The 21,963-nt window shown below is 67.8% G+C and overlaps 3 protein-coding genes and 1 long non-coding RNA gene across 10 annotated transcripts in view; 2 read left to right on the top strand and 2 right to left on the bottom strand.

Moving 5' to 3' along the window:
• The first annotated feature begins 1,568 nt into the window (after positions 1-1,568).
• On the top strand, positions 1,569-7,802 carry FSCN2 (fascin actin-bundling protein 2, retinal). The gene is made up of 5 exons (XM_072781964.1): positions 1,569-2,677; positions 4,883-5,039; positions 5,279-5,400; positions 5,679-5,846; positions 5,922-7,802. The coding sequence occupies exons 1-5, from the start codon at positions 1,852-1,854 to the stop codon at positions 6,125-6,127; spliced, it is 1,479 nt and encodes a 492-aa protein (XP_072638065.1). The 5' UTR covers positions 1,569-1,851; the 3' UTR covers positions 6,128-7,802.
• Position 7,803: 1 nt separating this feature from the next.
• FAAP100 (FA core complex associated protein 100) lies at positions 7,804-16,540 on the bottom strand. Of its 4 annotated transcripts, none has more exons than XM_072781963.1 (9): positions 16,356-16,540; positions 16,153-16,271; positions 14,561-15,504; positions 13,507-13,663; positions 12,152-12,924; positions 11,910-12,017; positions 10,828-10,944; positions 9,089-9,175; positions 7,804-8,708 (listed from the first exon to the last, which is right to left on the bottom strand). In XM_072781963.1, the coding sequence occupies exons 1-8, from the start codon at positions 16,518-16,520 to the stop codon at positions 9,132-9,134; spliced, it is 2,427 nt and encodes an 808-aa protein (XP_072638064.1). In that variant the 5' UTR covers positions 16,521-16,540; the 3' UTR covers positions 7,804-8,708; positions 9,089-9,131. The 4 variants fall into 4 exon arrangements, 3 of the variants coding, with proteins under 3 accessions (XP_072638064.1, XP_072638062.1, XP_072638063.1); XM_072781961.1 differs by having other exon boundaries at positions 11,910-12,046; XM_072781962.1 differs by having other exon boundaries at positions 11,900-12,046.
• Positions 16,541-17,081: 541 nt separating this feature from the next.
• Positions 17,082-20,518, top strand: LOC140607303 (uncharacterized). Of its 2 annotated transcripts, none has more exons than XR_012009403.1 (2): positions 17,082-17,805; positions 18,770-20,518. It is a non-coding gene; the product is annotated as an uncharacterized lncRNA (long non-coding RNA). The 2 variants fall into 2 exon arrangements; XR_012009402.1 differs by lacking the exon at positions 17,082-17,805 and adding an exon at positions 17,827-18,450.
• NPLOC4 (NPL4 homolog, ubiquitin recognition factor) overlaps positions 18,745-21,963 on the bottom strand; it is a 64,797-nt gene continuing 61,578 nt past the window's right edge. For all 3 annotated transcript variants that reach the window (XM_072781968.1, XM_072781966.1, XM_072781965.1), the window contains one exon: positions 18,745-20,655. In XM_072781968.1, the coding sequence (XP_072638069.1) occupies positions 20,498-20,655 (158 nt within the window). In that variant the 3' untranslated portion in view covers positions 18,745-20,497. The remainder of the gene's footprint in view (positions 20,656-21,963) is intronic.

The following is a 21,963-nucleotide window of genomic DNA, read 5'->3' on the forward strand; positions in this document are numbered from 1 at the left end:
GCGGGGTGGCAGGAAGTGAGACCCAGCCAGAAACAGGTGTGGGCAGCATCATGGTTTCTACTCCCCAACAAGGGACGCTTCCCTGGCATCGGGGCCGAGACGTGGAGGACTCAGCATGGGTGCTCGCTCTGGGGAGTGGGTGCTACCCCACACGCATCTCCTGCACGCAGCCCAGCCAGGCTGTGTGGGTCGCAGAGATGGACGATGCTGTCAGGGGGCTCCAAGACCGGCCCCGCCGGACCAACCCGCAGCGGGCACCAGGCTATTGTGGGGACTGGTGCCGGGTCTGTCTCCCGGATCCCGCTTGGGCCCCAGGGAGGGGACAGGTCCCTTGGTCTCCAGTGTCTGCCCTGCCTGCCCCCTGGGCCCGGCCCTCGCAGGCGGCTGGACCCCCACGGCCCCGGGAGGGCTGGCGTGCTGCTGCCTGCCACATCAAGGGGCCATGAGGCTGGAAGTGCCCGTGGCCCCGGGCCCATTCCCCAGGGAAGCCTGAGGGTCACACACTTGGATAAGGAAGAGGACACCGAGGCTGGCCTGGGCCCAGGCCGGGCGGCTCTGGTTGCATGAGTTGGCTCCCAGCCCCCGAGGCAGGTGCAGGAGACAGACAGGCGGGCTGTGGCCCAGCAGGCCCCCTGCAGGTCCCCGAAGATGGCCCCCTCGGGCTCAGGGCAGGGGTGTCACCCAGGGGTCCCGGGGACTGGGGTCGGGGGTGGCCAGCTTCCCGCCTCTCCAAGGCTGGGGCCCACCTGCCCACTGACAGGCCTTTGCCCCCACACCCCCGGCGGCCAGACCCCATAGAGACCCTGCACGTCAGACCAGTTGCCCAGCAACGCCAACTCAGTCAGGGGTCCCCGGGGCCACGCAGAAAGGCTGGCCCCACCGCAGCTCAGCCACGGTGCGGGGAGCAGCGTGTGGGCCTCGAGGTGTTCACGCCCAGCGGTCAGCGGCAGGCCGGGTCCTCTGCCCTGGGGTCCCGCTGCCTGCAGGACGGCCCTGCTCCGCGCCCGCGCCGCCTCCCCTCCGCGTGGCCCCCGAGGCGGATGTCACCGGCTCCATTTTGGGCCAACCGGGCCCCCTCCCGGGCCAACCGACGGGAGTGCAACCGACGGCCTCCCCACGCCGCCTGTACCCTGGCTGGGGTCTGGGCGCCACGAGTGCGGGATGGGGACCCCTGGGCGCACCTGGCCGCTCGCTGGCACCGACCCCCCCGCCTGCCATCGCTCCGCCCAGGCCGCCTGGGGAGGGGTGTCGGGCCGGACGGCGGGCTGTGGCCCCGGAGCGGCCCGGGGGGACGTCGGTGACGCGAGCTCGGGGCTGCCTGAGTTGGGGGGCCTTGCCGGGCTCCTGGCACCAGGAATCAGAGAAGCGGTAACTGGATCTGGCCGAGGATCTGGCGGCCGCCGAGGGTGGAGGGCTGCGATCGGGTTGCGGCCTCACCGCGAGTTTTCCACCAGAAGGGCTGGGCTGGGGAGTGGGAGCCGCGTAGGCCCCTTGGACGGCGAGGAGAGGAGGGGAGAGCCCGCGTGGCCCGGGGCGGGAGGCGGGGCGCAGGGCCGGAGCCGAGGGCCTGGGGGCCGCCAGCACACGCGGGGAGGTGGTCAGGCGGGCGGGCGGAGCTCCCCACCCCTGTGCCCCGGGCTCCGGCCCGGCCCGCAGTCCAGGGGTGGCTGAAATCCAAGCTGAGGTAACAAAAGGCAGCCGCGTCCCTAAGCCGGAGCAACTCGGATCCGCCTCCCACCCGCCCTCGCAGCCGCGGCCAGAGGGCGGCAGGTCCATGAGGCCGGCGGGGCCTCCGGGGGACGCGCAGAGAGCCTCCCGGGCCACTCGGGGGGCGCGGGGCCGGGCCCGAAGATGCCCACCAACGGGCTGCACCAGGTGCTGAAGATCCAGTTCGGCCTCGTCAACGACGCCGACCGCTACCTGACCGCCGAGAGCTTCGGCTTCAAGGTCAACGCCTCGGCGCCCAGCCTCAAGAGGAAGCAGATGTGGGTGCTGGAGCCGGACCCGGGCCAGGGCAGCGCCGTGCTGCTCCGCAGCAGCCACCTGGGCCGCTACCTGTCCGCCGAGGAGGACGGGCGCGTGGCCTGCGAGGCCGAGCGGCCGGGCCGCGACTGCCGCTTCCTGGTCCTGCCGCAGCCCGACGGGCGCTGGGTGCTGCGGTCCGAGCCGCACGGCCGCTTCTTCGGCGGCACCGAGGACCGGCTGTCCTGCTTCGCCACGGCCATCTCCCCGGCCGAGCTGTGGACCGTGCACCTGGCCATCCACCCGCAGGCGCACCTGCTGAGCGTGAGCCGCCGGCGCTACGTGCACCTGTGCCCACAGGAGGACGAGATGGCGGCCGACAGCAACACCCCGTGGGGCGTGGACGCGCTCATCACCCTCATCTTCCAGAACCGCCAGTACTGCCTCAAGTCCTGTGACAGCCGCTACCTGCGCAGCGACGGCCGCCTGGTGTGGGAGCCCGAGGCCAGTGCCTGCTACACGCTCGAGTTCAAGGCGGGCAAGCTGGCCTTCAAGGACTGCGACGGCCGCTACCTGGCGCCCGCGGGGCCCGCAGGCTCGCTCAGGGCGGGGCGCAACACGCGGCCGGGCAAGGACGAGCTCTTCGACCTGGAGGAGAGTCACCCGCAGGTGGTGCTGCTGGCTGCCAACCGCCGCTACGTGTCGGTGCGGCAAGGTACCGGGGGCCCTGCGTGCGGGGGCGCCCTCAGGGGTCACGGGGCCCGGCGGTGGGGGGCAGTGCACGGTGCAGGCGGCTGAGGCGGCGGCTCCATCTGACGCCCCGAGCCCTGGGCCTGCTGGACGGACGGCGGCGCCCTGGGGGAGGCGGGCGAGGCCGGGGCCGCCACGGTGGGGGGGGGGGGGCTGTGCCCCCACTGCGCTGCCCCCTGCTCCCCTTCTCGTCTGCTCCATCTTCTGAACTTTACAGGAAAGTGGGGGCGGGGCGAGCACACTGTGGCCCTGGGCTGCGGCCCTGACTCAGAGCCCTCCGTGCCTGACCGGTGGGGATCCTCGTCCAACCAGGAGGGACCTTGAGGTCCCTCCAGGCTGGTGGCCTCGCCCGGGGCCTGGCTTCCTGGTGGAATGCGCTGTCGCTGCCTGGCAGGTGCAGCTCTGCGTCAGCCCCGCCTCGTGTGACCAGGAGCCTCCATACGTGACCACACGCCCCCCAGGTGAACCTGAGGTCCCGGAGTGGCCCCTAGCTGCCCCCACCTGGGCGCACAGACCTGGGAGTGGCCCGGCACGCCCTGACCTGGCCCACGGCCACCGCGAGTCCAGCTGGCAGGGGCCCAGCCAGGAGCACATGGGAGGGGCAGCCCCGCTGCGGCTCCGGGGTCCCCAAGGCCAGTCCTGCAGCGACGGGCATTCAGCGAACACCTCCCGGGCGCCCGTGTGGACCCCGGCCTGGTCCTGGGCCCCGACGGAGACCATGGGTCCTTGTCCTTCCCAGTCTAGCCGCACCGCGCTCCGGCCTGCAGGAGGCCCCGGGTGACTGTGGGATTCGGGGGAGGCGCTGGGCACGCAAGCACTTGTACGGGTGCAGGTGGCACGTGACGCGGTGGCGCTGGCGGGGACGGTGGTGGTGGTTGCTGCCCTGCTCGGACCGTCTCTGCCACGGGCCATTTCCCTGCTAAGGACGCGGCGTGCCTTCTGCTGTAGAGGTGGGGGCACCCACGTTGGCCTGCTCGGCCCTGTGCAATGACCCCGGGGCCTGTGACCTGCCCCCCGATGTTCAGATGTTGCCTTGGCGACGACAGCTGCAGGACATGGGTTGGGTCTTGGGGGAAGAGGCAGGCGGAGCTGGGGGCTCTGCGGATCCCAGCAATTTTGCTGGCCAGGCCGCCCCCAAGCCGTCTTGCTCCCCACCGGGTGTCTGGGAGCACCCCGGTTCTCCGTTCTCTCCACCCACCACCTTTTCTTGCTACCCCCTGAACCAGTCGGCTTCTTCCTGCTGCACTCACTGCCGGGCTTCATAGAAGTGGAAGTCTGGGGGTGATGGGGCCCCAGATGGACACGGTCGCCAGCTCAGGCCCGATCACGTGACCGAAGCATCACAGCTGCTGATGGGACGGTGGGGATGGCGCTGCCCCGGGCCGGGAGGAGCAGCCTCAGGCGCTGGTGGAGGACGGCAGGGCTCACCCCTCCGGTGCAGGCTGCCCTGCCCTCCTGGGGACCCTCGGGCCCCCTTTCCTCCCGCTCTGCCATCTGCACACAAGAGGAGGGCAGGGAGGTGACGACGGGCCTGGGAGTGAACCCCAGGCCCCAGCTGTGCCCTGGGCCGTGGGTGGGGGAAGACGAGGGAGCCCGCTGTGCCCACCCAGCAGCTTTGGAGGGGGGTTATAAATAGAGGCTGGTGTGGGTCCTGGGGCGCCAGGGCAGCAGCAGGCAGATTACCTGATGATTAGCACAGTGGGGGATTTGCTGGCACCGCGGGGCCTGGCTCCTGGGCTGCGGGGGGTCAGGCCGAGGCCCACAGGGAACGCAGTATCGCGGCCTGCAGTGTGGCCACCCGGCCGCGCGGCTCCTGCCTCCGAGGAGCGCCTTCTAGATCTTAACTCCAAAGGGTTTGTTTTCTTTTTAAAGTATTTTATGTATTTATTCATGAGAGACATGGAGAGAGGCAGAGACCCAGGCAGAGGGAGAGGCAGGTCCGTGCAGGGAGCCTGATGCAGGACTTGATCCCGGGACCCCGGGGTCATGTCCTGGGCCAAAGGCAGATGCTCAACGGCAGAGCCCCCCGGGCGCCCCTTAACTCCAAAAGGCTCTGGAGGAGGCCCCTCTGCCGGCAGGTGCCCCAAGAGCCTGCTTTCCCCATCTTCCTGGCCCCCGCCCCCGCCCCCGCCCAGGGAGAGGCGTGAGGGGCTCCTGTCTCCTCCCGCAGGGGTCAACGTGTCAGCCAACCAGGACGAAGAGCTGCACCACGAGACCTTCCTGATGCAGATTGACGGCGACACGGGGAAGTGCACCTTCTATTCCAGCACAGGAGGCTACTGGACCCTGGTTGCCCACGGGGGCATCCAGGCCACGGCCACGCAGGTGTGAGTGTCCCCCCCCCGTCCTCCACCTGCACCCCCACCTCCCCCCGCCCCCAAGGACCGCAGCAGCAGTCCAGCCAGGAAAGAACCCCCACTGGGGCGAGGGGGGCTCTGAATGGTGGTGCGTGGTGCGGGCCAGCGGAAGGCTGGGCTCGGTGCTGGACCCGAGGGGGAGAGGAAAGCTTGGCCCTCAGCTCCCGACACCCTGCTGCCCTGAGGGGACCTCACCCTGACCTTCCCAGCTCTGCCAACACCATGTTTGAGGTGGAGTGGCGCGGCCGGCGGGTGGCCCTCAAGGCCAGTAACGGGCGCTACGTGTGCATGAAGAAGAACGGACAGCTGGCGGCCGTCAGTGATTTTGTGGGTGAGCAGTCGCCACGTGTCCTGGGGACCCGGGGCCGGGCCTCTCCCGGGGGACGGCACCTGCCCACACCCCGCCTCTAAGAGCTGGTCCCTCCGCCGGCAAGTGCCCCGACCTCACCGCTGGAGGTAACTGCTCCCGACGGCGAGGAGCCGGAGCCCTGGGCACCTACCGCCACATAGAGGCACCTGGGCTTGTGTCACCGGCGGCTGCGGCCTTTTGTGCCCCGGGGCCCCACCGCCCACCCTAACCCCGCCGGCGGCCCGACCCCGACCCCCCAGGTGAGGACGAGGAGTTCATCCTCAAGCTCATCAACCGGCCCATCCTCGTGCTCCGGGGCCTCGATGGCTTCGTCTGCCACCGCCGCGGCTCCAACCAGCTGGACACCAACCGCTCGGTCTACGACGTCTTCCACCTGAGCTTCAGCGACGGCGCCTACCAGATCCGAGGTGGGCCCCGGGGTGGCGGGGGAGCGCAGGGTGGGGGGCCACCCGGTGCCCCTGCCGACCCGCCCTCGCCCCCAGGCCGCGGCGGCGGGTTCTGGAACACCGGCAGCCACGGCAGCGTGCGCAGCGACGGCGAGCGCCCCGAGGACTTCCTATTCGAGTTCCGGGGCCAGGGCCGCCTGGCCATCCGCGCCCGGGGCGGCAAGTACCTGCGCGGCGGCGCCTCGGGGCTGCTGCGGGCCGACGCCGACGCGCCCGTGGGGCTCGCGCTCTGGGAGTACTGAGCCTGCAACACGGCCTGGCGGCTCCGGGGCCTGCGGGCCGGGTGGCGGCCACTGGGGTCTCGGGGGGCTCCCGGGCGGCGTCCTAGGCAATGCCCCAAGCACCTGGGGACAGGGCCCCCCAGCCCAGCAGGCGGGCTCCAGGCCTCCTGCTACCCCCCTCTCGTTGCCCCACGCAGGTTGGATGCCAGGGCAAGGTCTGCGGCTCCCCAGCCCCCAAGGACCCCCACCCCGGCCGGTGCCTCCTGGGTGAGCTGCGTGACCCAGGGCATCAGAGGGGAGAGCCCAGGGGGAGATGCAGACCCCGGGGGTCACGTGCCCTAGAGCCTGAAGGGAGGCGCCCATCCAAGCTGCTCCCCTGGCCCGGGTCCCGAAACCCCCCCAGCAGGGGCCACGGTGGGTCAGTGAGGACTGTGGCGCGCTCGCAGGGTGGGGATCCAGGCGCATGTGCAGACCACAGCGGGAAGACCCCCCGACCCACACCCCCCAGCCTGGCCTGCTCCTCACCTCACTGCCCTCCTCCTGCGAGTCCCCAGTGTGCCCCCCTGGGAGGACCCACCCAGAGCCCTGAGGCAGCGGCAACAGCCACAGCCTGTGCTGCCCCCTGCTGGCACTCGGGGTAGGGCTTGGGGTCACCTGCTCAGGCGCCCCAAGGTGACAGCCAGTGACCACAGTGTGAGGATCCCATCGGGAGCCCCAACCTGCCCCGTTGACCAGTGTGAGAATCCCGCTGGCGTCCCCAACGCCCCTCGCTGACCACAGTGTGAGGATCCCGCTGGGGTCCCCGAACCCCCTGCTGACGCCATGGCGCGCCTGCCCATAGACACTTGCTGAGGAGAGCACGCGCGGCCGGGGAGGAGAGGCAGGAAGAGGGCCTGGGGGGCTGCAGGAGGGGCCAGCTGGGGGTTCATGGCAGGCTGGGACCGGGTGAGGGGGCCACGCCGGGGGTGAGGAGCCCCATGCAGCAGAGGCTGGCGAGGGACACCTGGAGCCGTGGGACGTCCCGTCCCTGATGGGGCGCTGGCAGGGCACCCAGCAGAGGCTCCCCGCGGATCTGCCGCTGCCCTGAGCATCCGGCTGGGCCGAGGCCCGTCCTATGGCCTGTGTCCCACTGGTCCTCACCCCACTACGGTCCCCCCTCGGTTGTGAAGGTTCCATGTGACTCCACTGTACTTCCTGTCACCTGTCAGGCGTCCCTGGGGTTCTCCTTTTCTGGAGACTAGGTGGTGGGCCCTGAATGACGGCCCCACACCTGCCCCGCCCTCCAGGGGCCTCCTGCCAGCTGCAGAAGCGCCCCTTCCCACTGCTGCTCCAGCCCTGGGAGGACCAGTGCCCAGGCGTCCCCGGGGGCAACAGCTGCGCGGTGGGGATCAGAGGCAGCCCAGCAAGCCCCAGGGGCCAAGGGAGGAGGTACCACCGCCCCCCACCCCCCAGCGTGGACTCCGTGTAGCCACCCCCACTCTCCTGGCTCTGATGGGGAGCACCCACTGGGAGATGGCTCGGTCCTCCCACACCCTCAAGGCCTGGTGGGCACTTCGGCCCAGCGCTGGGGGACTCCCTACTGGCTCCTACGACCATGGAAAGGCCAACACAAGGTTCACCCAAGTGTACCTGAGGGGCCCCAGAAATGCAGCTGAAACTGCCCCCCCCCCCCAATAAAACACACAGCGGAAACTGAGTTCAACACGAAGAACAGACTTGTCCTGGGGCAGGGGGTGCCTCGCGGCTCCCGCACGCACAGGAGAGCACCATGTCCATGTCCAAGTCCAAAAGGAGGGTCACCCCCCCAGATGCTAAAAGCACCAGCACCAGAGTGGAGCCACAGCCCAGGCTGAGGGGCCCTGGATACCGCGCACAGTGCAAGGCGCGGGTGCAGCCCTGGCCGGAGGCACCTGTGTGATGTGCTCAAGCCACGGGGGAACGTGGTCCCAGCTGGTGACCTTGGCAGCTGCACAGGGGCAGGGCTGAGGTCCCGGAGGGGTGGGGGCAAGACGGTGTGTGCGCGGGTGAGTGGGGGCCAGAGTGGTAGGAACGGCCCCGGCCACAGAAATGAACCCACCCCAAGTCCCACACCGACATGTTCTGTGGCCCCAGCCCCGTCTCCAGGGCCTGACATCTGGATGGAGGGGTGTCGCTGAGCCACCCCAGGGCTCCAGTGCCATGACCAGGTTCAGTGGGGAGCCGTGGGCAGGTGCTGAAAGAAGAGGAATGATGCGGGCGGACTGGGTGGGGAGCGAGGGCAGGGCCCCGTGCCCGCGTGGACACCTCCCTGAGCGCCTGTAACCCACGTGCGGCCGGTGCCCTTGTCCTGTGCGGCGGCCAAGCTCAGCTGCCTCCCCCACTCCCCACGGCGACACCAGGGTCAGGAGCCGGGCAGCAGCCGCTCATGTCCTGGGCTTTCCTCCCCAAGACCACGTGGGCACCGTGGTGGGACGGACAGGCCCTGCAGGCATCACACCAGGAGGAGGCTGGGACTCCGCAGCTGCCTGTACACTTGCAGGAGCTTCTCGGCAGTGGTGCAGGAGCTGGCTTCGTCCTCTGTGCACAGCCGGTCCCGAAGGGTCTGCACCTCCTGCAGCAGCGCCTGGAGGGGGGGCAGCAAGGGCTCGGACCCCGCCTTCCTGCCGGGCACCCCTCTGGGGACTCCCATCATGCACAAACCCTATGGGCTGTGGCAGGTGACCCAGGACTGCATGGGACGTGCAGCCAGGCCCCCAAGTCCCCTCAGGACGGAAGCGAACAGCTGGGGTGAGGGGGACCCCCTCCCCAGGGGACAGAAAGGTCCTAGTGGAGGCGGACAGCCATGAGGAGTGAGGAGCAGAGTCCTCTGGCTGAGCACTGGGCAGCCCGCAGTGCTGGGTGACCCATGACGCGGGTGTGTGAGCCCAGAGAAGCCTGGCTGGGGGCGGTCCCTGCTGGCCAGGCCGCTGGGAGGCCCCGGGGACAGGAGCCAAGGGGCCTCACCTCGTGGTTGGCGTGGATCTGGCGGAGATACTGCACACGGATGTCAGGCGGGCTGCAGCTCTGGGCAGCCTGCTGCACAACCATCCTCTGGGGAGACAGGGGCAGGGGCTGCAGAGGACGCTTCCCACCCCTCTGACCTCAGCCCTGCTCCGCCACCTCCGAGGCCCCTGTGCCTCTTCCACTCCAGCCCTCGCCTGACAGAGAGGTACCTGGCAGTCACCTGCTCCTCAGTCCTGGCTGCTGCTCCCCGCGGGGGCCACCCAAACCGCCCCAGTGGCACATGCACTCGGCATGGCCCCCCTTGGGGCTGCTGCCTGTCCCACATTCTGGGGGAAGCCCAGGCAGCTCCTGGGGGCTCAGATCCGAGTTCCCAGACAGGCTCAGGCGGTGAGGCCCCGCCAGGCTCTGTGGCTACCACCCACCTGGCAGGTCCCCAAAACTGAGGAGCCAAGAGAACATGTGCTGGTTCTCAAGGGTGCTCCTGTTCCGGGGAGCACGATGTCCGCTGGCAGAGGAGGGCCCATGGCCTGCGGCCCCCTCACAGATTCCTGCGGGGGCACCCAGCCTCCCCGTTAGCCGCCAAACCATGGGCCCCAAATCCACATGCGCAAGTGCGGCCCCAGCAGCTCAGCACGTGACTGCACTGGGACTGCACTGCACTTGCCAACGAGGCAGGAGGAGCGCACGCGGTGCGCCCCAAGTCTGAGGGGGAGCAATGAGGACAAGCAGTCAGGACAGACGAAGAACAGCTCTGTCCGCACGTGGCCGTGGGGAGAGGCCTCGGCCCACAGCACTGAACTCCTGTTGCCCAAGGTGGTCACACCTCCCCCTGGCACACGCTCTGGCTGCCGTGCCCGGCAGGGTCTGGGATGGGGAGACACCATCTGAGGCGCCGGCCTCTCTGGGCAGAAGGAACGGGAACCAGTCTGGGGACCGGGTGTCCCTGCTGGGAGAGTCCCGCTGACAGCCTGCAGTGTTGCAACTATAGTCCCGAGTGGCACGCGCCACACTGCGCTCATCGTGGAGCCGCACGGGGTGACCGCAGGGGACACGGGCTCCTGAGTGGCACCCACGCCCTGGGCGCACCGGGGTGTCGATACCAGCAGCACTCAGGGCCTCGTCAAAGCCTAAAAGCCTAGACTGCGGGTCCTCCGATTCTCAGGGTCTGGGGCAAGCCTGGGAGTGTGCATGGCCAGTTCCCAGGGGAGGCTGATGGCCGCCCCCGCAGAGTCCTCTGGGGCCAAGGCCACAGGCAGAACCAGTGGCGGGGGGGGGCGGGGAACGGACTGGCTGGCCACGTGGCTGCTGGCTGCTACACCAGGTGGGGTGGCCCTACTCTCGCTTTCCCAACAGAGATGCGGAGACTCAGGGTGCAGATGCCTCGGCCTGGGACCCACGCCAGGCACCCAGCCCCGGCGCATGGCCTCTCCGCACAACCTCTGCTTGGCCAGGCAAGGGCAGGGACCCACGGCTGACTGTGACGGAGAACACGCACCGTCCTCTGTCACAGGAGCGCAAGGGCTGCCAGCACAGCAGGGACAGCTCCTGTTACTGAAGGGCAACCCGCAGAGCTCCCCCACGGCCACCCCGCTGCCTATAGCTCTCCTGCATGACACAGACACGCAGGAGCAGAGAGAAGGAGGGACGGTCCCGCGACCCCCACGCAGGCAGCCACGCCCCTGCAGCCCCGAGTCCCTCCCCCCACCGCCTCCCCCGACTTCCCAAGCAGGCCCACCTACCTGCAGACGCCCAATGACAGCGTGGTGAGCCTTGCACAGGGTGGCCAAAGAGGAGCTCTCCACTTGGATCTCTACGGCCTGCAAGGGCCCTGCTGCACACACCTGGGTCACGGTCACCTATAACACGGGAGGAGTCTTACCACCCACACCCAGCCCCGTCCCACCCTGAGGGCAGCTCGACCTGTCCCCAAGAGGCCCTGGGGACCCCAGTCCTCTTCCCTCGGAATCTAGACTCATGACCCTCACTGGACAAGGAAGTGACTGTGCCTGCTTCACCGTGGACAGTCCCTGCCTGGACCACCCTGCGGCCCACACTGGGCATCCCGGGTCCCAACAGCAGGGCCAGGGTTTCAGATGTGGAACAGGGAGCTGGCTGGGTGATCAATCAGCCACTTGCTCCCCAGAACATCCCAACCCCACAAAGCCGAAGCTAAAACCCCGACAGGGATGGGCCGTGGGCCAGGATGTGCAAGGCTCCAGGGGCCTGGGCATTTTAGGAAGACCAAGAGCACCTGGCCATTTCCAGCACCTGTGATGCAGGGCCCAGAACCAGGGCCCAGGGATGCCCCAACCTAGACATGATGGCCTGGCCTGAAAGGCTGTGCAGGGGCCGGCCCACCGCCTCAGGGACACGTGTCCTGGCAGCCTGGGCGGCTCCGCAAAAACCCAGTGCTCGGTCATAAGAGTCTGCTGGACATGGCCTGGGCCTGCCAGCAGGAGCACCTCAGGGAGGAACGAGTGTGGAGAGCGAGGGGCCAGAGCACCAGCAGTCCCCGCTCAGGGACTGGAGTCAGTGGGCGATGCCCTGGGGTACAGACCACCGCTAAGCAGTGCCGGGGCACCTGGCCACGAACACCTCCAGCGCGGGGGGTGGGGGCCCACGTGTGAAGGACAGGCCGGTCCCCACAGGAACACCCCAGCGCCACAGAGGCCGCTCCAGCACAGCCATGCCCCAGGCGCGTGTCAGAAACCCTGGCCAGGCAGATGACCCGTGCCTTGACACCTTCAATCAGCCCTGAGATGCCACGCGGAGAACCACTACCATACAGGCCCATTCCCCCTGGGCGCTGACCCCTGCTTGCCTCTCGGATGGTGAGGTGGACCTCGGTGCCATCTGGGGCCACTCCCTGGATGGAGGACAGTGGTCGGGTCCTCACGGCCTCCAGCGCGGTGTTCTCGGTGAGGAGCCACTGCAGGGTGGCACAGCACAGGGACGTGGCTGGTGGACAGGGGCGGCGCAGTGAGCTCTGGTGGGTCCTGGGAGAGGGTGGGGCCCCGTGTCCACAGGCCCTGGGGCCAAGTGAGACCACTCAGCAACACCAACCTGAGTGACTGGGCCCCAAGGCGGCCCTCAGCAGCTCTGCTGACACCTTGATCGTAGCCACCGACGGGGGCAGGAACTTGGCCCACAGGGAAGCAGGTTCCGCTGGCTCACCGTGCGGCCCGAGGAGAGCTCCCAAGAAGGTGTCCACAGGGTCGCAAGCGGGGCCCAGTAGGCTGGCAGCCTGCGTGTGGGGTGCAGCCAGGCCAGGGAAGCGCAGGCACTGCAGCAAGTCCACGGTGTGCTCGCTCAGGGGCAGGCAGATGCCGTCCTGCTCGGGCAGCACGGCGGGGGGGCCCTCATCCAAACAGGAGTCTTTGAAAGACTCTGAAGGGGCCAGGGCCTCGCCCACGACCTCCCTGAGGCTGTAGTGTAGCGCGCAAGACACCGTCACGGGCAGGTCCAGGGCGCCATCCTCACCAGGGCCCAGTGGCAGCGTCACTTCCCGCCGATCGCCAGGGCCCAGCTGGTCCACGGGGATGGTGTAGGTGGTGGCCGAGCCAGCCACGTCTGGGTCTGGGGCTTGCGAGCTGGTCAGCACCTGCACACACAAGGCCCAGCCCCGGTCCAGACGGAAGCCGCTGTCGTTCTGCAGCCGGAGGGTGGCCGTCAGCACATCCCGCAGCTGCAGGCGGCTCCAGGCCGTGCTGGTGGTGCAGGAGATGGGCCTGGGGCCCTCCCGGCTGGCCAGCAGGATGCAGCTCACATTCATGGCTTCGTTGAGGCATGTCAGGGTTTTGTTCCGCTGGTCGACTGCCTTCTTCAGGGAAGATACCCTGGAAAGAACACGCGTGCGCCGAGGGCGGGGAAGGTGGTGGGGGCCTGGTCCCTGCTCCCGGGAGTGGAAGGCACCAGAACCTCGCTCCCGGACACACATCCGTGAGGAGCCAGCACCACCTGAGGGCAGCACTCCGGTCCCGCCCAGCCACCTGGCCTGACGCCTTCTCTCGGGTGGTGGGACCACAGCAGCCAGAGGACGGAGCTGACCCGGCGCACACTTCCAGCGCCAACGGGTCAGGGCTGCGTGGGCCGGTGGTGTCCGCGGGGGGGCTGGCCTCCTCGCCGCGTCCCACCGCACTGAACTGGCCCCGGCGCTCCTCCGTGATGGCCCAGAGGGCGGCAGGTACCACAGCCCCAGCCACAGGGCACCAGAGCCCACCCACGCACTTGGGCCATGCAGAAGGGCCGCTGAGGGTGGCGGGAGCCCGCTTCCCCGCCGGGTCAGAGCAAAGAGCCGCTGGGACCGGGAGGGGGCGAGAAGGGGCCGGCAGGCGGGCTCTAGGGGGCGGCGGCGTCCCTTCACCTTCCCACCGGCGTAGCCCCGGCCTGTCCGAGCTGCAGGCTGCGCGGCCGCTCACCTCTCAGACACAGTGCCGATGTCACACAGCAGCTCCTTAATCTTCTGGCCGCTGTTGGCCACGGTGGCTCTGCCGGGACACGGCGCGTCGGAGGTCAGGGCCAGGCTGCAGATCATGAGGCGGCCCCCAGCGGACAGGGCCAGGAGCCTGGCGCCCCCTGGAGAGGCACGGCCACGGGCCGGTCAGTGGGCGGGGAGGGGCTCATCCTCAGGGGCCAGTGCCCCAGGGAGAAAGGCAGGCCCCGGACACGGCCCTGAGGAGCCCCGCACGCGCGCGTGGGCCGCGGAGAGCCATCGAAGGGGCCGCCTTGGTGGGGCTGCCCCCAGGGCTGCATGGGAAGGGCGCCGCACTCACTGGGGCCTTTCTGGAAGCCTGCTGTCCCTAGCATCCTCCCGTCCCCGTCCCCACCCCTGGGCCCCGCCTCCCGCAGCCGTCTGGCATCTCCCACAGGCCAAGGCATGGCAGCCAGAACGGCGGGTACGGAGCCCGTACGTGGTGCTGCCATGTACTCGGCCTCTCACCCGACATCAAGCACTGACCCCTGTGGCTTTGCAGGCCTCGTGGGCCATCTGGACAACTGCGTGCGCTGGAGGAGGGTGGCTCTGTCCTTGCCCCATGGCGCCGGGCAAACACGGCTCCAGCCCTCTCTGGGCTCTGTCCGGGTACAGAGCGGGCCGGAAGTGGGCCCCACGGGAAGCGGGGCAGGTGTTTGCTAGCCTTCAGAAATGCCAGGGCTTAACTGGAAGTGATGTGGACTTCCCTGGACTGCCCGTCATAGCCCTGTCACGGACAGATGCCCTTGCCTGGGCCACCAGGTGCAGCCCCACCCCCAGCCACACAAGACACCAGACCAGGCACACCCTGGCCCTGAGATAAGGCGCGCCAGGTGCCGAGCTATGGCAGCTGGGAAGCCCGCCCATCAGGTGTGCGAGACACGGGAACAAAGCAAGGTGAGGGGGACAGGCCAGTTCACGGGACAGGAGACAGCCACCCGTTACGTCCCACCCCCACCATGACAGGCTGCGGGGTCTCAGGTTCTAATAGCAGCTTGTACCTTCAGGCATCTCGGACAACACAGACAGGGTGACGACACTGCAGATGCCTAAGCTGGTGGGACACAGCGGAGATGGCAGGCCTCCCGGGCCCCCGTCGGGCTGCTCGGGCCTCCAGGGGGCGCCTCCCGCAGCCAGGTCCACGACACATAGCTCTGAGGGGGTGCTATAGTACACTCGGCCCCCTGCGCCACAAGCCGCACAGAGCACGGGCCCTGGGAGCCTGCACTCCCGCAGGTCTGGCACCAGGTTCCCTACCTCAGCCCAGCTGGCCCTAATGGCCAGGATCCGGCCGTGGTGACCGAGTGCCACGAGGCAGTCAGGGTGTGTGTCCTCAGCCGATGACTCGGTCTTCAAGGCCCCAATGAAAACAACGGGTTCCTCCAGGTGATGGAGGATCTTGACGAGGGCCTTTGGGTCACCAGGGGACAACCTTGAGGTGACCAGGGTCTTCAAGACCACACAGCAGAGCTGGCCATCGGGGAGGCCACAGACGATCACGGGTGATTCCAGGAGGGAGGCATCAACTCCAAAGAGTAGCCCAAAGAGGGCCTGTTCCAGCGTGAAGCCCCCGGAGCCCCGCACGTGGCCGTGCAGCGCGCTGCTACCCGGCGGTGACACGCAGCACAGCACCGGCAGGGAGCGAGGGGCTGCGGGCTCCCCAAGGGTCCCAGCCAGGGGGCTGGAGGTGGACAACTCCACCTCGCCGACTTGGCCTCCGGGTCTAGCGTCATTCCCTGGACGGGGACACTCAAACAGCTGTACCTTCCACCGGGCAGGGCCTTGTACCAGGGTGACAAGCATGTTGTCGACCACGGTGAAAGCACACAGAGTGGTGTTGGGGAGGATGCAGGCCTCCGGGTCCACGGGGATCACGGTGCAAGGGGGCTCACCGTTCGCACTGTCCTCGCTGTCCCTGTCCTCCCCGTCACCTTGGCTCACGGACCTTCAAAAACCAGGGAACCGCTAGTCAGAAGGCTCGCAAGCTCTTGTACCCGCACGGCGTCACTGAGCACACTGGGCCTGGAGTCTCCCGGGGAGTGACCTCAGTGACCAGGACAGCCCCTCGTCAGAAGGCCCACCCGGGGGCAGCTGGCCCGCCGCACTACCTCCCAGCTGCCCACGGACCACTGTCATCGGCACCAGTCACCCCAGGACACACATGCAATGGAATGTATCGGGCTTTGAGAAATGGGGCTCAGAAGCAAATTCTCATGGGTGCAGACCTGTAAGACCCCCAAGGCCTAGTCTGTGAACCGCACCCTCTCCCTTTTCCAGTCCTGAGCCAGCAACGGGCAGGAATCTGCGTCTAGGCTCTGCACTGGTGCACGGGGGGGCGGCCCCTCTAACCACTGGCCGGGGCTCAGGGTGCTTTGGCTGACGGCTAACCACACAGCCCCGTGCAAAAGGGGGATCCCGCCCCTGCCTCGGGTGCACACTGCAGCCAGATGCTCGTTTCCTGTGGATTCTGCAGGAGCGGGAGGCTGCTGGAGGGGCACCCCGGGCTTCAGCGCCGGCCCTGAGCCTTCCGGCCCTGGGGGGCCCTGGCCCAGTGCCCCGAGGCCCCAGCACGCGCGGCCCCGCCCCGGGTCACCTGCTCGCCTGGCCCAGCGCCAAGCCGTAGATGCCCTTGCGGGCGCACAGCACGTAGAGCGTCCTGCGGGGGCGCGACAGCTCCAGGTGCCACACCTGCCCGGGGAGCCGGTACGCGGCCTGGACGCGGGGGAAGGAAGGCGGCGTCAGGCCAGCGCCTCCGGGGCCCGCGCCCCGCCGCCCCCCCGCCCCCCCGGCGCTCACGGTCAGCAGCCGCCCCTCCTGGTCGTACACGTAGACCAGCTCCCGCCCGGTGGACACGAAGAGCTCGGCCCCGCGGCACAGCACGTGCGGCTTGCCCGCCGCCGGGCCCCCGAGCGGGCAGCGGAAGGCCGCCAGGTAGTCCACCCGCGGCGCCGGGCTGGCCATGCTGCGGGCGGGGGGGGGCGGGCGCGGGCGGGGGCGCTTTACGGCCGCCCACGTCGCGGCGCGACCTCCACCGTAAAGCGGCCCGGCGGGGCGTGGCGGGGGCGTGGCCCGGGCTCCGCGGCGCGGGTTGCTGGGGTGACGGCGGGAACCCCAGGCCCGGCTGCGCCCCGCGAGCAGCGCGGTGGACACGCGGGATACCCCAGGGCCTGCGCTCGCGCCCCCGGCGCCCTCCCGGTGGGGGCCCCGCGGCCGGCAGCCCCCCACGCTCCACGGCCGTGCGGGGCCCCGAGCCCCGGTGGTTGAGCGCGAGGTCGCGTCGCGTGTCCCCCCGTGCGCCCCGGGACCCTGCAGGCCGGGCCCGGAGATCGGGGGTCCCCGCGGGCCGCTCCTGGAGTCGGAGGTTTCCCCGCTGCGCCGTGCGGGGACGGGTCACCTCCCCGGGTCACCTCCCCGAGCTGCCGCCGCCCCCCGCCAGGGTTTGAGCTGACCTCGGGCGGAGGCGCCCTCCGCCCCGCCGTCCCCGCCCCCGGCCGGTAACCGCGTGGGGCGGGGCGAAGCGACACGGCTCCCCGCGCCACGCCCCTGCCTGCTCCCTGCTGGGGAGGCGCCGACCACTGGGGCCAGGGCTGCAGCGACCACGTGGGCCCCTCCCTCAAGGCAACGGCGAGCGTGCAAGCCCCCGGGCACGTGCAAGGGGCCCCTGCTGGGCGGTCCCAGCGCCAGCCCCAGCCCCAGCGCTGACCCGGGAGCACAGGGTGAGGGGGGCACCTCGCGCCGGCCGTGGCAGCCACTGCTGCAGGGTTTCTGGGTTGAACTCTAGGTGAACGCAGCACTCGGTCCACGGTGAAGTCGGGGCTGGGGGAAGAGTAGGGCGGCCCGAAGAAGAGCTCCCCGTGAGACCCTCACAACCGGGGAGCAGGGCGGGCTCCTTTCCTAGGAGAGGGCACTCTGCCTCCCCCGCCGGGCGACCACCGTGCCTGGCGAGCTCACTCCCATCCCAGCCCTCCCAGGCGCCAGGGACTGAAGGAGGGAGGTAGGGCTGGCCAGGATGCCCCTGCAGGCAGTGTCGGGCTGGGTCACCACTCGCTGCCCCATGCCCTGGCTTTATGATAAACAGCCTACCTCCAGGGACAGCCCCCGCCCCCCCCCCCCCCCAGTGCCAGTCCCAGGGGATTTACAGACAAACGGAATTGAGGGCTGGTGAGGAGTCGCACAGCCTCCTGCGGGCTTGCAAGCTGCGCACTGCTGTTACTGCCTTTGATGCTAAATGCAGGGAGGAGCCACGGTGAGTGCAGGGCACCCCTCGCAGGCAGCACAGGGTCTCTGCTGTTCCCTGAGGTGGGGGGCTCCCTTCATCGAGCCACAGTCTGAGGTGCACCAGGGGTCGGGGAGGGGGGCAGTGACCAACTTGGGGACTATGGTTGGTCATGCCAACTGCACTGCTGCTGGAAGCAGCCAGGCCTGAGAGCCCCTGGGGCCCTGACAGTGGCCGGAGTCTCGAGGCCACAGGACAGGGTGGTACAGAGAGGGGTGTTTGGAGGCTGGTATCCAAACAGCAAAAGGGGGTGCCTCTGGCTGCCATCGGCAAGGGGATTCAGGACGAGCAGCACGTCAGCTGCAGCCCACTCACCCGACACCCGAACCGTCTGGGGGCTTCCAGACTGCATCCCTCACCTGCTGCAAGCATCTGCCCTCCCCCCTCCAGGAGCAGCCACATGGCTGACGGGCAGGGAAGCACCCAAGGGAGGCGGCTCTCTTCCAGCCCGGTAACACGCTGGGGTCTCCCCTTCAGTGGCCCGAGGAGGCCAACCTGGGAGCATCAGGCAGGCACACTTGGGGCACAGAAGGCCCCAGGGCCCAGGAATGACAATCTGGAGCACAGCAGTCACTTCAGGAGTTTTATTGGCTTCACGGCGGGGCCGGCATCCAGGTAACGCTATGGCAGGCCCAGTGGCCATGGCCCCGCGGAGCTGGAGTGGCAGCACCCGGGGCAAGCTGGTCAGAGGCCGAGGCAGCCAGCTCCGTCCCCCGGGGAGAGGCTGTGTCCACGCGAGGGCCAGCAGGATGCAGGTGGTGCGGGTGACCCCTCTGTGCGGGAGGAGGTGGCTGAGCTGCTGGGGCAAAGCCTCCGGCGGGGTGCCCCCCACACCCTTACGCTGAGCTTGGAGTCTATTTATTTGGACAGTAAAGTGCGTTACTGAACAAAGTGACTCAAAACCAGAAGCAGAGAAATCACACTTTTCTTTCAGCTAAAAGACAAAACGAATTATGCATCTGCCACGACTTCAGAGTGAGGAGAATGTTGGCTGAAGAGAGAGGGGAACCAGCTTGGGGTAAACGGTGGAGAGGGGCCCTGGGAGACAGGGGGCTGCGCTCAGGGCCCGGGCCACCAGGCTCCTCTGCAGCCTCACATCGGATCCCAGGGGCCAGAGCTCCAGCCAGCGCAGCCGCAAGAATCACATCCGCAAGGCCATGGGTGGCCCCTCAGCAGGTGGCTGGGAGCCGAGCTCCGGCGACAATCACCACACACCGGTGGGGGTCGGTGCTTCAGGCCGGCTTCTCAGCACATCTCCGGCCCACCCCACCCCCTCGCCAACACCAATGGCTCTGCTGAAGGCAGACCCAACCAGATGGGGCCCTGGCCCCCAGAGCAGACCAGTCTTGAGTGACCCACACCAGGTGCACTGGAAGATGCCAGGCACAGCCCTTATCACCAGAAAAGCCAACACGCAGAGACCAGAGTTCTCTGTCCACAGTGCCGTGACTAAGGGAGAGTCCCACAGGCCTCCCCCGACCCCAGAGCAGTCCATGTCTGGGCCAGCCTCTCCTGTGGGTGCCATGCAGCTCCGAGACCCGGCCCTCATTAAGGCAAAGAGGCATCAGGGTGCCGCCCACACCTGCCTGGGGACCCTAGTGCACAGGTACAAGGCCTGACCATGACCTCTGTCCTGGGACCCCGCAACAGTCCCCATGGGCCTCACAATAGGCCAAACCCATACTCTCACGGGGGCCTGATGCAACGGCTCTGTCACCGTGCAGGAGCCCAGGGGATGGGCAGGGCAATGGGAAGAAGGGGCCAGAGCTCTGGGACCTGGGCAGCCTAGTGCACCCCGGGGAGGCCTGGCCTGAGGCATCAGCCTCCTGGAGGGGCTGCTGCCCTCCTGCTGGACCACATCTACAGCTGTGTGGCTTGGCAAGAAAGTCTCAGGCACTGAGGTTTACTTCCAAGAAATGACCGTGGGTCTCTGTCCACCCTCGCCCACCCTGTGTCCTCCCTGCACCCGCTCCTGGGAACTCACTACTAGAGGAAAGGAAGTGGGAACTAGTCTCTCTCACTCCCCTTTTATGTAGTTTTTATCTTAAAAAGAAATAAATAAAAGTCTTCTGGGCAGAAATTACTGATAACTGTTATTACAACCAACGCAGACTTTAAAAATCGCACCTGGAGGTCAGGTGAGAGCAAGGAGGAGGGTGGGCAGCAAATTAACCTGCAGATCAAGCACAAGGGAGGCCAGGAACCCTGGGCCAACTCAGGTTTCCATGGCAATGGCCCCCGGCAGGGGAAGAGGCAGTCTCCCAGCCAGGGTCTGCCCAGAGCAACTGGGTACAGCAGCCACCAGGAACTCCCAACTGGAACCGTGGGAGGGGTGAGAACAAAAAGCATCCAGAGGAAGGGAAGAGAAAGGTGGATAGTGACAGTAAGCCCTCCCCACCCCTCCCTACCCCAGGGGACGGTTCTGAGGTGCCCAAGTCCTTCCGCCACCTGGGAGGCTGGTACGGGGCGTCAGCCCACAGTGCACCAGCCTGGCTCTCCCTCCAGGGAAGCCTGCTGCTGAGAAGCTTTGTGGGTCAGAGACCCGAGGGCAGCCACCCTGCCCTGCCCATCAGGGCTGCCCGCCATCGGGCAATGGTTACGATGATCCCGGCTTCAGAGAGGGCTGGGCTGGGCCCAGTCCTGCCAGCAGGGGCCGGGAGCCCTAGGTCCTCGGGAGGCTGCACATCTCACAGTGGCCGGTGCCAGGCTGGTTCATGAAGGTGCAGTGCTGACAGGCCCACATGGCAGCCGTGGCGGCGTGCGTGGAGCCCCCGACGGCGCCGTACTCGTGGAGACCCGGAAGCTGTACTCCGACTGTGCCTGTGGGTGGAAGAGAAGTGGCCATTCGTTGCTGTTCGGTGTTTCCGCGTGGGGAAGACATTCCACCCCGAGAGCCCTCTATCGTGCTGCTCAGCAGAGTAAAAGGCGACTCTGGCCTCCACCACAGCCAGAGGCACGGACAGACAGGGCTGCAGGACCTCCGAGGGGCCCTGCTCGCACACAGAGCCCTGCCCTACAGGGCGGCCACCCGCAGAACTCAAAGCTGTCAACCGCGACCGGCTCAATCCCACTGCTGCCCTCCTTGCTTGCGGGTCAGGGGCTCCCCCTCCTACTACCAAGGCTGGGTTCCGGGTGAAAACACGGCCTCTGGCCACCCGTGCCCCTCCTCATGGACATTTGGGCCACTGACACTTTTGAGCTACAATCAACAAAGCTGCCGTCAATGCACGGGCACACCTCTCTCAGCTCTGGGTGGACCTGTGTTTTCACGTCTTGGGGGAAAAACCTAGGAGCAGGCTTGTTGGATCACAGAGGAAGTCAAGGTTTCTAAAACACACCGCGGCGGCTTTCACGTTGTCACCGGCGTGCGTGCGGCTTCCAGCTGCCCTGTAAGCTCGCCAGCACTTGGCGCTGTGGCTGCTTTGACGGCCTCTTTGATGGGGGTGATGGGCTCTTGCTTAGAGTAAACTCCATTTCCCGGCCGACTGAGGCTGCTCAGTGTTGCTGTTCTCTTGTGGGGAAAAGTCTAAGTCACCCAGGTTGTTTTTACATCCTAGTGTAGTTGACACAGGAGGTTCTATCAGTCTCGGGCATATGATATAGTGATTTGACAATCCTATGACAATCCTGTACAGTGCGCGGTGCCCCCGCAGGCAGGTGGGCTCACCCCACCACCATCTTACAGGCTTATGGCTGGGCTCAACCTGCAGCCTCTCCAGGCACCCCGGACTGACACAGACGGTGCCACAACATTAAAGCTGCTGAGTAATGTTTCTCCGTGAAGGATCTAAAAACCACACTGGTGGCCCGGGCGGGGGTGGGGGCAGCACGCAGACTTGCGGGGGGGGTGGCCAGCACCACACCACTGTCCACCCGAGGACACGAGGCTGTGGGGCTTCACTGTAGGGAATTTGGTGGGAACAAGCTGTCTCCTGCCTTAGAGTGGTGAGCAGAACTTCAGGAGAGCAAGCGCTTGTGGCACAGCTGGCCAGCCACAGTACTGCTCTGTCAGATTTGTATGAAAAGAAAACCTGGGGATCCCTGGGTGGCTCAGCGGTTTGGTGCCTGCCTTTGGCCCAGGGCACGATCCTGGAGTCCCGGGATCGAGTCCCACATTGGGCTCCCGGC

This window comes from Canis lupus, chromosome 16 (assembly GCF_048164855.1).
Source record: "Canis lupus baileyi chromosome 16, mCanLup2.hap1, whole genome shotgun sequence".
Taxonomy (NCBI): Eukaryota; Metazoa; Chordata; class Mammalia; order Carnivora; family Canidae; genus Canis; species Canis lupus.

Coding starts and splice junctions, on each gene's coding strand:
- FSCN2 (XM_072781964.1), top strand. CDS start 1,852: ATGCCCACCAACGGGCTGCACCAGGTGCTGAAGATCCAGTTCGGCCTC. Junction 2,678..4,882: donor CTACGTGTCGGTGCGGCAAG/GTACCGGGGGCC, acceptor CTCCTCCCGCAG/GGGTCAACGTGTCAGCCAAC. Junction 5,401..5,678: donor GGCCGTCAGTGATTTTGTGG/GTGAGCAGTCGC, acceptor CCGACCCCCCAG/GTGAGGACGAGGAGTTCATC.
- FAAP100 (XM_072781961.1), bottom strand. CDS start 16,520: ATGGCCAGCCCGGCGCCGCGGGTGGACTACCTGGCGGCCTTCCGCTGC. Junction 16,272..16,355: donor AGGAGGGGCGGCTGCTGACC/GTGAGCGCCGGG, acceptor CCCCGCGTCCAG/GCCGCGTACCGGCTCCCCGG. Junction 12,925..13,506: donor ATCGGCACTGTGTCTGAGAG/GTGAGCGGCCGC, acceptor TGTTCTTTCCAG/GGTATCTTCCCTGAAGAAGG.